The 12375-nt window shown below is 39.3% G+C and overlaps 1 protein-coding gene across 1 annotated transcript in view; it reads left to right on the top strand.

Moving 5' to 3' along the window:
* The window catches only part of ALDH1L2 (aldehyde dehydrogenase 1 family member L2), a 35245-nt gene that overhangs the window by 21665 nt on the left and 1205 nt on the right, over nucleotides 1-12375 (top strand). The window contains exons 11-22 of the mRNA XM_068142293.1: nucleotides 37-156; nucleotides 1304-1431; nucleotides 2565-2715; nucleotides 3146-3216; nucleotides 3322-3427; nucleotides 3785-3872; nucleotides 5036-5129; nucleotides 5813-5909; nucleotides 7297-7395; nucleotides 8503-8668; nucleotides 10262-10367; nucleotides 11786-11985. Coding sequence (XP_067998394.1) covers nucleotides 37-156; nucleotides 1304-1431; nucleotides 2565-2715; nucleotides 3146-3216; nucleotides 3322-3427; nucleotides 3785-3872; nucleotides 5036-5129; nucleotides 5813-5909; nucleotides 7297-7395; nucleotides 8503-8668; nucleotides 10262-10367; nucleotides 11786-11985 — 1426 coding nt within the window. The remainder of the gene's footprint in view (nucleotides 1-36; nucleotides 157-1303; nucleotides 1432-2564; nucleotides 2716-3145; nucleotides 3217-3321; nucleotides 3428-3784; nucleotides 3873-5035; nucleotides 5130-5812; nucleotides 5910-7296; nucleotides 7396-8502; nucleotides 8669-10261; nucleotides 10368-11785; nucleotides 11986-12375) is intronic.

Below are 12375 nucleotides of genomic sequence, written 5' to 3'. Positions count from 1 at the left end.
AAGTTTAAATTAATTTGTTGCTTATTTCACTCTCAGATTTCAAAAAATGTGAACAACATGACTGTGAATATGCCATACCAGTGTTTCATAAATGGGCAGTTTATAAACGCTGACGATGGAAAAACATTTGACACTGTAAATCCAGCAGATGGAACGGTGAGTACTCTCTAAATATGCTCAATACCAGTTTGTTTCAATTAAAAATGTAAACTACTAACTGAATACTGCCAGTTTCAAAAGCATGTGATACACATGAAACAACTCCTAGAAATATTCTGGTATTTCAATTTACTTCTCAGTCTGTATATTTCACAGGTTTTGCATTTCAGTAAATGCATAACCTACTTCCATTTCAACTATTAATTTCCCTGCCCAGCCATATATTTTACCTTTGTTTCATTCTTGTTTATCTCTGAAAACAAAAATGGCTATAGTTTAGTTGCTTAAGAATTATTCAAGAGGGGACTGGACGTGGCACTTGGTGCCATGGTCTAGTCATGAGGTCTGTGTTGATAGGTTGGACTTGATGATCCTCGAGGTCTCTTCCAACCTTAGTTATACTGTGATACTGTGATTTATTTTAGGATCTTGTGTATATTTCCTATCATTCACCAGCTTCAGTTTTTATTTAAGGTTTGGTTTGGTTTGTTTTTACAAGTCTGATATCTTAGGCCAAGTGTAAATTTAAGATGTTCCTTTAAATTCCCAGTAAGAAAAATGTCTCTTCAATGAGAAAATGTACATGCTTGCATTGCTGTCCTAAACTATTCAGTCTCAATTGGTCTAATTCACAAATCAAACTCTAGTACTTTTCCTGAACCTCACTATAGGATTGCATACAAGTCAGAACTATTCTGTCCACAAAATGTGTGTATTTATGGAACACAACTGTCATAAAATACTATGTGTATATGATGCCTTATGGTAACAGAAGCTCTATTCCTAAGAAATGGAAGATGCAGGAGTCATTTTGTCATGTTTGGGTATTAGATCATAATGCCATATATAAAGATTTGCAACTTCTGTAATATCACATAGATTCTGCCTCTGGAAAGACAGATGAAATGAAGTAAGATCACCTTGATGTGAAGAAGAAGATAGGTGTATAGACTCTCTGCAGTGGCCTCCCAACTCTGCTGCCTCAGCTGTTTTTGAGTGTTTTGCAGCCTGACTCACCCATGCCAACTGCTGGGGCTGAGGATATTAAGTATTTGGTTACACTCAGTTAAGAAGTTTAGGAGGAAGAAGTAACATTTTATCCCAGTATTTTAGTTTGAGCTAACACAATACTATCTTTGGACAGGTAATAGCCAGCGTGTCTTCTGCTTCATTGGCTGATGTTGACAAGGCAGTGGCAGCAGCAAAGGAGGCATTTGAAAATGGTGAATGGGGGAAAATGAATGCAAGGGAAAGGGGGCAACTCATGTACAGGTATATGAAAGACATCTCAGGTTTGTTTTGTTTTCTTACATGTTATTGTTTCGTTCCTCTGAAGAATTGTTGCACATATATTCTGAATATGATGGATATTCATAAGTCTACTGTCAGAGGAACCAGAGGAGCCATCTCTCCATCCCCTAGCTTACTTCAGTTTACTAGACTTGTGTCTTAGCTGGCTAGATTTCTTGAAGCAGAGAAAAATGTTGTGGTCTCTCGCCCTGCTACCATTCTTCTTAATTATTTATGAACGGAGACAAAGAATTTGAGGGAAATATATTTTAAATATTTGATGGTTTATCTTAATAGATATGCTATTTGTTGCAAGGATTGAAAATCCTTCTGCATAATTAAGGCTCTTTTATAGTCACAATCTACCTAGATTAGGTAGGCAGAAACTTTTGATGTTGTGAAGCCTGCCTACATCTGCGCTTCATACCGTAAGTGTACAGCCACATTGACACTAATTGTTAAATACTGATGCTAGACTTTCTAGGATCATATCCCATCATATTTCTCATCTGGCTGAAGACCCCTGAGGCCTAAGGAGACCATGTGCCAGATTTTCAGATGTACCAAGGCATATAAAATTTGATTGCATTAGGGGTTAGGAGCTCTGTCTCCTGGAAATCTGGGTGCCTTTGAAGCATTGACTTGAGTATTTCAGTCCAAGTTCAGACAATTCAAACCAACATTATCAAACTAGGTTTCCCAAATCTTAATCTAGGACATTGAGTACTTCTTGGTACTTTTGATTACTTGACATTTCTTATTTTACTGTGTATTTCCTTTTGACTCACTAGTCTGATTTTCTGTAATTATAACACAATGGGAAAAGGGTGAAAGAAATGTAATCCTTATACCACAACTGAACAATCAGCTTTCACTAGATATGTCCTCTTCATCCTTCTTCCACTACAGCCAATGTGAAGACATTTGCAAAAGTTAACAGGAAATCGTCCAAGATCTAACTGATACTAATAAACAGTGTCTGCAGTGCTCCACCTCCAAATTCAGTGGGAATGCAATTTGAATAACAATTATTTTTCATGCCAAATATCATCTTATGCTGTCACTGATTAGATGTGACTTCTCTTTGATTTGAATGTGTAATGTTTTTATTAAAGACTTGCAGACCTGATGGAAGAACATCAAGAAGAGTTAGCAACCATAGAGTCTCTTGACTCAGGAGCTGTCTACACTTTAGCTCTGAAGACCCATATTGGAATGTCTGTGCAAACATTCAGATACTTTGCTGGATGGTGTGACAAAATTCAGGCAAGTGAATAAGTAAAGGCAATAATCAATGGCAGTCTTCTCTACACTGACAGAGTGCCAAAACCTAGTGCTAGCAAAAGCAGTAAGGAATCAAAAAGATAGAGCAAAATTAGAGTTTTACCTAAAATAGCTCCCCCTGACAATACAAAAGGACAATTTGCTTCGAGTTGGAGTATATGGATTTAGAATGTGACTCTAAATATCTAAGACATCAGACAAGATGTCACATGTGTGCTTAGTCAGCTCTTCATCACTCATGGAGAGAAGAATGTTGTGGTCATCATGGGGCTAAGTCCCCTTTTCCAAATGCAGAAATGCTTCTGGTTTTTATGCCTATTCAGTGGTTTTCCAGAACATACTTACGTGGCAAATACATCTGTAATTAAGATGCTAAAGCAGTACCAAGGTTTGTCTCTCCTCTGTCTTATAGGGTTCTACAATTCCAATTAACCAGGCTCGGCCAAACCATAATCTAACATTCACCAAGAAAGAACCAATAGGGTAGGCATCACTTTTTTGGTTTTAGTGACAACCTTGGCATAGAGAAAAACCATTGAAAGGCTGCCATCAAAAATGTAATCTTTCCTTATTTTTCCCTAACTTAAGTGTCTGTGGAATCGTTATCCCCTGGAATTACCCACTGATGATGCTTGCATGGAAGAGTGCAGCATGCTTGGCTGCAGGCAACACACTTGTACTGAAGCCAGCCCAGGTAAAAACAAAAAGGAATGCATAGTTGACTTAGGTCCTATACTATTTGTTCAGGTAAAGTAATTCAGGTAATCTAGTGGACCTCACCTATGGGTTGATGGTGTCATATGTTTTAAAGGGCATATATGGTAATATAAATTGCCGTGATGATACAAGGTACTGATTGTCTTCAATTCTGCTCTGGTGCTACTGTCATTTTCAAGAATGAATTATTTTCCACAAGAAGCCATCACTTTTCATTTGTCAGCACTATAAGATGATGAATATTGTGTCAGACTTGAGATCCACTGAATGTAAAAGATATCATCATGCATTTAATTATTTAAATAGGTGACCTAATCTAAATGTTTCTACTTAGGTCACACCTCTGACTTCCTTGAAGTTTGCAGAACTCTCAGCTAGAGCTGGATTTCCTAAGGGTGTCATAAATATTCTGCCTGGTTCAGGTAAATCTTCAACTAACCATTTTTCTGGGAAGAGTGGGTCATGCTAAAACTGGCAAACTGATCTTTTGGAGGCATATTATGTAAGTGCTTGTATCTTCATAGGTAGTAGGCTTGCATCTTGTCATGCAGTGACTGCACATATGTGCAGAAAAGAATCTGTAAAATCTGTATGTCACCTGGCTCTACCTAGTGGGAAGCGCTGTCAGCCTACACCCTTTGCAAGTTCACACAGACAGCATGAACACACTGGAAAGAATGTATTACAGAGAAACATTTCACTTGATTGTAAAGCCTCATTTTTTCCTCTTAATATTCTCAACACTTGTAAATACATAAATGCAACTATGAGACCTAGAGCAATAGGGTAAGATACATCCTGGTCACTACAGGTAAGTCATGGGCCACACTGTGCTACCTAATGCCAACCTTTTCCTCTTCTGAGGAAGAAAAGTGATGAAGTAACTGAATGGGTCAGGCTTTGTTACAAATTAGAAGATTTCACCTTCAGTGGAATATTAGGAAGTTTTTCAGTCCAGACAGGTGGGGGAATTTGAAGACTCAGATGTGGTCCAAGTTAACACTTGACTTTCAAAGTATCACAGTATAACTAAGGTTGGAAGAGACCTCGAGGATCATCGAGTCCAATCTATAAACACAGACCCCATGACTAGACCATGGCACCAAGTGCCACGTCCAGTCTCCTCTTGAACGCCTCCAGGGATGGTGACTTCACCACCTCCCTAGGCAGCACATTCCAATGATGAACGACTCGCTCGGTGAAGAACTTTCTCCTCACCTCGAGTCTAAACCTCCCCTGGCGCAGCCTGAGACTGTGTCCCCTTGTTCTGGTGCTGGTTGCCTGGGAGAAGAGACCAACCCCCTCCTGGCTACAACCACCTTTCAGGTAGTTGTAGAGGACAATGAGGTCTCCCCTGAGCCTTCTCTTCTCCAGGCTAAACAATCCCAGCTCCCTCAGCCTCTCCTCATGGGGCTTGTGTTCAAGGCCTCTCACCAGCCTTGTTGCCCTTAAAGTTATATGAATAAAACTGTAAATATCAATAACAATGTGATAGAAGACTGACATATTGCGAGCTCTTTCTGTGTTACAGTGCTGCTGTCAGTATAGTAACAATTCAGTTAAACTGCTCTCCTCACCCCAATAGGTGGCTTAGTGGGACAGCACCTCTCTGAGCACCCAGATGTTCGCAAAGTTGGATTCACTGGTTCAACACCAACTGGTAAACAGATCATGAAGAGGTAATCTCAGCAAATATACACTGCCTAATTTAGTTATGAATGTCTCACTAGCTATTGTGTATCTATAGTAATATAAATGCATAACTACACATGATTGTTTACATTTATATAGAATTGTACTAAGTCTGTATTGGAAAATCACAGAATCATTGAAGCATAGAATTGTTTCAGTTGGAAAAGACCTCTAAGATCTTTGAGTCCAATCATTGAGTCCAACCATCCACCTAAGACCACTGTGGCCATTACTCCATGTCTTGAACATCTCCAGGGATGGTGACTCCACCACCCCTCTGGGCAACCTATTTCAGTGCCTGACCACTCTTTCCATAAAGAAAATTTTCCTACTATCCAATCTTAACCTCCCCTGACACAGTTTCAGGCCCTTTCCTCTCCTTCTGTCACCTGATACTAGGAAGAAGAGACCAATCCCTATCTCATGACAACCTCCCTTGAGGTAGTTATAGAGAGCAATGAGGCCTCGCCTCAGCCTCCTCTTCTCCAGAGTGAACAATCCCAGTTCCTTTAGCTGTTCCTCATAAGTCTTGCTCTCTAGACCCTTTACCAGATTTGTTACTTTTCTGTGGACACACTCCAGAAAAGAGAGGTTTATACACTTTCACTAGATACGATTCAAAGGAAATAATGACAAAATGTTTTTATGTGATTCCTTGTGTTTTTTACAGTGCAGCCAAGAATCTGAAGAAAGTTTCTCTTGAACTTGGTGGCAAATCACCATTGATCATATTCAGTGACTGTGAACTTGACAGAGCTGTAAAAATGGTAATGTTACTTCAAAGTAAAATATATTCAAAGCCTTTATAGATGCATCTTCATAGTATTGCAGTACTCTTGTTAACTTGCCAAAAACTGCAGTAGGGAGTCCTACAGGATGGGGGGTTTTTGACAGCACAATTAAAGTGTTCATGCTGCACCAAAATGGCAGGGATCAGTACTACAAAAAATGTACATTAGAAAATACAATAAAACAAATAAATAGAGCTGGAAGGTATTTTCACTGGGCAAGTGAACACATGAAGATTTATTTGTCAAAAGCTGAAGCTCAAACAACAAAAAAAGGGCACTTAAAAAATAAGCACCTGGAAGTGAATTAAAATTCACGTTGAGTTCCTGATTGCCATATAGTTCTTAGTTCACTGTCAGTCATCATAATCCACCTACCCAACCAGGTTTGAAGAAAGTAAATAAGACATGCAAACAAGAAATTCAGTGGATTTAGGGAGCTTATTTCCTGCTCCAGTAATCTGATTCATCAAAATGACAGCAGAAGCAGTTTGTTCAGTAAGAAGCAAACAAAGGTCTTCCACGCTATGCTTACCCAACGTGTTAATTCTGTGAATTGTCTAAGACAGCTTAAGCAGGTACTTCTACCAGGAAGAAACTTTTAGGCACTTTGCCTAATTTTGAAGTGTCTTTTGGCAGGGCATGAGTCTGAGTGACTGCACAATGACGTACATAAGGAAAATAATAATAGGTGGGTGGTCTGACCACATTTCTCAGCTGTAAGAGGGTGATGCAGAGGTTGGCCAGAGCTATACCTGGCTTTTATGGTTTAAAATAATTTTAAGTCAATGCTTTTTTTGACATGCTTGTCACTGGCATACGATCCCTAGCCCATTATAGCTGCCAGGAAAATACTTTCAAGAAATTGTACTTGTCCTGTTCTTCCTTTCCCCTATTCCCTACCCCTGCAGAAAAACAATGGCAGGTATCAGTCCTTGGTACATAAAAAGGAACCAACTAGATGGAGTCTGAGCCCACAGTCAAGACAGGAGGCTCTCTGTGTCTCAAATGTTCACCCAGTTACACACAACTTTTGACATGAGCAAGATTCCTCAGGGCATTAGCACAGTTTTGTATTATCTTGTGCACTTGCCCTCTTCTCTTGATCCTGCAGCAGATGTTTCTGTGGAATGCTGATGGAAATGGTAAAAGCAGTATTAATGAATTCATCCTGAGCCATTTGTCTTCATGAAAGTGTGTGGCAACAGTTACAAGATTAGTCTGTTTGTTGCACTAATGATGTCTTTTTAAATAAAGCATTATGCTTTGAGGGTCACAAACACAGAATGCAACCCAAGGGAATAGAATGAAAGGAAAACTGAACAAAAGGTTACATATAAATATTAATGTTTTTTCCCCTGATCAGGGTATGGGAGCAGTGTATTTCAACAAAGGAGAAAACTGCATTGCAGCTGGCAGGCTGTTTGTGGAAGAAGCAATCCATGATGAATTTGTTGAAAAAGTGGTAAGATATTCAAGAGGTGAAATTTCAGCAGATGCTTTTCTATGGCACAAAGATACCAGTTTCATAGACACCTGCATTTCTTCTCATTTTCAGTTGTTTAATTTCTCATTGTTCCTTATGAACAGTGCTACTACTTGGGAACCTCTTACAGGGTTAAAAGGAAGGCACTGAAGGGAGATACTTTTGTCAGTAACACACAGATAAGTGACACTGAAATAGATATTTTACTTTCTATGATGTTTTATATTTGACTAGGAAGGTAAGTTAAGTTCAGTCTGGAGAAGAGAAGGCTCCGAGGTGACCTAATTGTGGCCTTCCAGTATCTGAATGGGGCCTACAAGAAGCCTGGGGAGGGACTTCTCAGGATCTCAGGAAGTGATAGGACTAGGGGGAATGGAATGAAGCTGGAGGTGGGGAGATTCAGGCTGGATGTGAGGAGGAGGTTCTTCACCATGAGAGTGGTGAAACCCTGGAATGGGTTGTCCAGGGAGGTGGTCGAGGCCCCGTTCCTGAAGGTGTTTAAGACCAGGCTGGATGAGGCTCTGGCCAGCCAGATCTAGTGTGGGGTGTCCCTGCCCATGGCAGGGGGGTTGGAACTAGATGATCCTTGTGGTCCCTTCCAACCCTGACTGATACTATGATACTATTAAAAAAACCTACTGAATTTAGGTCAATGTGATTGAAGGCTGCTCTGAAGTTTTAAGAAAAAGATATATTGGAAGCTTAACTATAATAATACAAAGATCAGGGTTAAAAATCCAGTAGTCACCACAGTCTACCACTAGAGAATTAATTTATTTAGATCAAGAACAGAAAGTCAGTACCATAACTCATTTACTACTGGTCAAAGCTAACATTTTACATCTGTCTTAATAGCAGAAGAGAATGAGTGCATGAAAACAGCATCAAAACTTTCAGAAGAAACCAGAAGTTATCACACAAAACAAAGCATCATTTTAGAAAGGGAAGAACATTTCACTTCATGAGAATTCAGCCTTTAAAGCCTACCTCATAGCACAAGAAATTAGGCACCCCAAATCACTTGGTAATTGTAGTTTTATCGATTGGCCATGTTACATAACTTGATTTGAATTGGGCAACTCACAGGTGGAAGAAATAAAAAAGATGAAAATTGGCGACCCGCTTGATAGATCTACAGATCATGGCCCACAAAACCACAAGGCACATTTGGAAAAGCTGCTGCAATATTGTGAAACTGGAGTAAAAGAAGGAGCCACTCTAGTGTATGGAGGAAAACAAGTACGCAGACCAGGTAAAATTCTGCTCGTAGCTGTTTGGAACTTCTGCGCTTCAAACAAAAGTCATCCTGATTGTCGCTGTTGTGTTATGTGAAGTAGCAATCTCATGGGAAAAGTACTGGGTAAACCCAAGATCCCACTTAACAGTAGGACTTTCAAGTTTTGTATTAAAAAGAAGCTGTGCAACTGATGTGTAATTTATGAAAATGATTCTGAATCTAGTCTGTGCGGGAATCTTTTGTTCATTTATTCCTGTTGCTTGTAAGACTCTTTCTGCAGCACCCTTCAAATGTCAAGAGCTGTAAGAATAATTATATCCATTCAGATCACACTAATGCTAAAGCTGATTGAGGAAACCACTAGCAGAGTTTGCATAAGGTATTATTATCAAAAGGCTTTTTTTCTATATAGACAAAATGTATGCTAAGCTTAATGGGCAGGCACAAAAGCAACATTTTCTTATGGACATCTACCCTTTATCAAGTAACATTTGCATCAGTTTCCCAACATAACGACTGCATCCCTAAAGTAAATGTGACGATTCATTACTGTGTGGAATTAGTGTAACAAAAGGAAATAGGAAATCTTGAGGAAGGGGGCAGAATTTACATAAAATCTCTCAAGCTGATTTTATCCACTCAAACTGGAATACACTCACCCACCAAGTGCGTTAGGTAATGTAGTGGTGTGATGGTTTAGCCCACACGCACCCACAAAAACTCAGCTAGGCACAGTCGGAGAAGCGAATGAAGCTGTATTTTACAAGCAATAATGAAATGCAATGAATATATACAAAATATACAGTATTTACAATATTATACAAGAATTTACAGGAAAGAACACAACACAGAAATTCTCCTGAGGAGGATTTCACCTCGGGTTCCCCCCAACCTCTCTCCCCCTCCTCTTTTTTCCCCTCTAGTTAATTAGAAGAAAAGAGAAGAGGAAGAAAATTGTTAAGGGAATTTTTCAGTTAGGCTCAAAAGTTTGTTAGAGGAAAAAATAGTATGCTTATTTCAAAGTTCACAGATAAGAGGTCTCCATCTCTGTCCAGGACAGTGCCATGCGAGCAGCAAGAGACAGTGCTGGAGTGAGTGAGAGAAAAGAATGTGAGAGATATTTGCTATGGTACATTTCATATCTGACCAATGAAATTCATTTAGAATTAATCTTTGTTTTCCTTTTTTACACCCAAACATTCAGCTAGAGAATTTTGCAGCTATAAAAGGCACAGCCTAAACTGTCACAGGTAACAAGAAAAATGGTGGCCTCTGTAGTATTTTGTAACTTTACCTTCCTGCTGTCAGTGCAGGGTCTTACGCTGAGGAGTCACCTGAGCTGTGGCATGCAGACCTTCTGGCCTGGCAGGGAACAGCACATGGTGCTGCTCTGATCAATACAGACCATTCTTTTAAACTTACCCCCCCATTTCTCTGGTGTTTACACACATGCATCTCCATTCATAATTCATTTATATCAATCTTGATGCTTCCTGTTTCAAGTCTTAACACATCTATGACCTCAAAGTATGGGAAAGAGACAGCCCAGACAATACAAACCATGAAGTGCTTTCACTGTGCTCACATGACGGTCTGTCCTCTGTTTAGGTTTCTTCATGGAACCCACAGTATTCACAAATGTTGAAGACCATATGTATATTGCCAAGGAAGAGTCCTTTGGTCCTGTGATGGTGATTTCTAAATTTAAAAATGGGTATGTTGTCCTCTCTCTATGTATTTTCTCATTTTCACCCTAAGTGTGGAAACAATAGCACTTGTAGCATGATTTTGTTAAATCCTGTGCCTCCATTCTGAATCCCTAGATCTTCTTCCAGCTAAATTCTGAGAAAATACCCTTTTTAGTAAGGGATATCTTGCTCCATGTCAGTGTAGAGCTAATACTATTAGCAGTGTGTGACAGGATAGAATGCCACCATAAGTGCCAGTTCTTAAATAAGACTCAGTATTCAGTGAAACATTTTTACTGAAGTTGATGTGGTTAATTGCAACAGCTTAATCAAATGACAAAATGTGTCTTTTTTCCAGTGGAATTGCTTATTCTTCTCTGTCACAAAAGACCAGTGTTGTTTATTGCATAACACTGGCACATTACTGCAAATGGCAATCCTTCTGTAAACTTTGTGGACTCGTAGTTTGACTAACTTTCATTCCAAATGATAAGACTTATTTTACACACAGACGAGATTAAATCTCTATGTATAAATGTAATGTAAATAGTGCCACTAGTTTTCATATCCTGCAGTTTGAAACTGCTGCTCAGAACCAGCCACACAGATAATGCTTCACATCTATAAATCATGTATGGTGATAAGCCACTGTATCAGGTTTTAAAAATCTTAAATTAGTATAGATTTTTTAAGCTCATTTACATCTCATCTCCATATAGAAAATCACAGTATCACAGTATAACTAAGGTTGGAAATGACCTCGAGGGATCATCCGAGTCCAACCTATCAACACAGACCCACAGAAAAGAATGTGAGAGAGATTTGCTATGGTACATTTCATATCTGACCAATGAAATTCATTTAGAATTCGTCTTTGTTTTCCTTTTTTATACCAATTCAGCTAGAGAATTTTGCAGCTATCCTTTCTTAAAGGCACAGCCTAAACTGTCACACGTAACAAGAAAAATGGTGGCCTCTGCAGTATTTTGTAACTTTACCTTCCTGCTGTCAGTGCAGGGTCTTACGCTGAGGAGTCCAGGCATGGCCTGAAAAGTTTTGTCTTGACAAGTCTGAATTTCAGCATTTATTCTCAAATAACTCGTAAAGCAGGGCAAAATTTTATCCAAGTGATTAATTATCTGCTCCAAAGTTCTGCTTTACAATTATTTTTTCAACTCCCCAAGTTGTACTGTAGCTGAGCAAAGCTGGTATGCATACTGCAACCTTTCCTTTGACATCTCTTAGTGTAGGTCTTAACCATTGCCATATCAGATTACAAGCTTTACAAGTATGAATCTGTCAGGTTGACACACAGATTGTCTTTTAAAAAGCTAACTGGAGAAGAAAGAGAATGGGAAAAGTGCTGGAGTGGCATTGATGGTAGAAGGCTGCTAACATTTGCTTCTTTTACCTAGTTGCAATTAAACGATGTACCTCCCCACAGTGACATCGAGGAAGTGCTGCGACGGGCGAATGCTACAGAGTATGGCTTAGCTTCTGGAGTTTTCACAAAAGACATAAGCAAAGCTCTCTACATGAGTGAAAAGCTAGAAGCTGGAACAGTTTTTATTAACACATATAACAAAACTGATGTGGCAGCACCATTTGGTGGATTTAAACAGTCTGGCTTTGGGAAAGATTTAGGTAAGTTGTTCTCTCCCTCCCTTATTTCTCATCTGACATTCCAAATCAACTAAAAAAAAACCCCAGCCTTACCTGTGTGTACCTAGTACGACATGAGCATTTCCTGCATCTCCTACATTCCTTCAGTCAAATTACAGCTTGTCCAGAGCTCTGTACAGGCCAAAATCAGAAAAATCTTTCCTTCAGAAAGAACATTAATTTTGGTTTCTCCTTTAAACTTGTAAGAGCATGGAAAACACTTTCGTGCCTTAAAATGTCATCAAAATTTGCCTGCAGCCACAGAGGAAGGTACATTAAAAAAGTCTTTCCAAAACCAGTTTTCAAAAAGGTGAAGTCTAGTCTGTTCAAAGGCACCATACAAGCCTGGACAGATCAAGCCTCATTGCAAGG

The sequence above is a fragment of the Melanerpes formicivorus genome, unplaced genomic scaffold, assembly GCF_026170545.1.
Source record: "Melanerpes formicivorus ecotype bairdi unplaced genomic scaffold, bMelFor1.0.p_v2 SCAF_8, whole genome shotgun sequence".
NCBI classification, from domain to species: Eukaryota; Metazoa; Chordata; class Aves; order Piciformes; family Picidae; genus Melanerpes; species Melanerpes formicivorus.
This window is presented reverse-complemented; position numbering and strand designations above follow the sequence as displayed.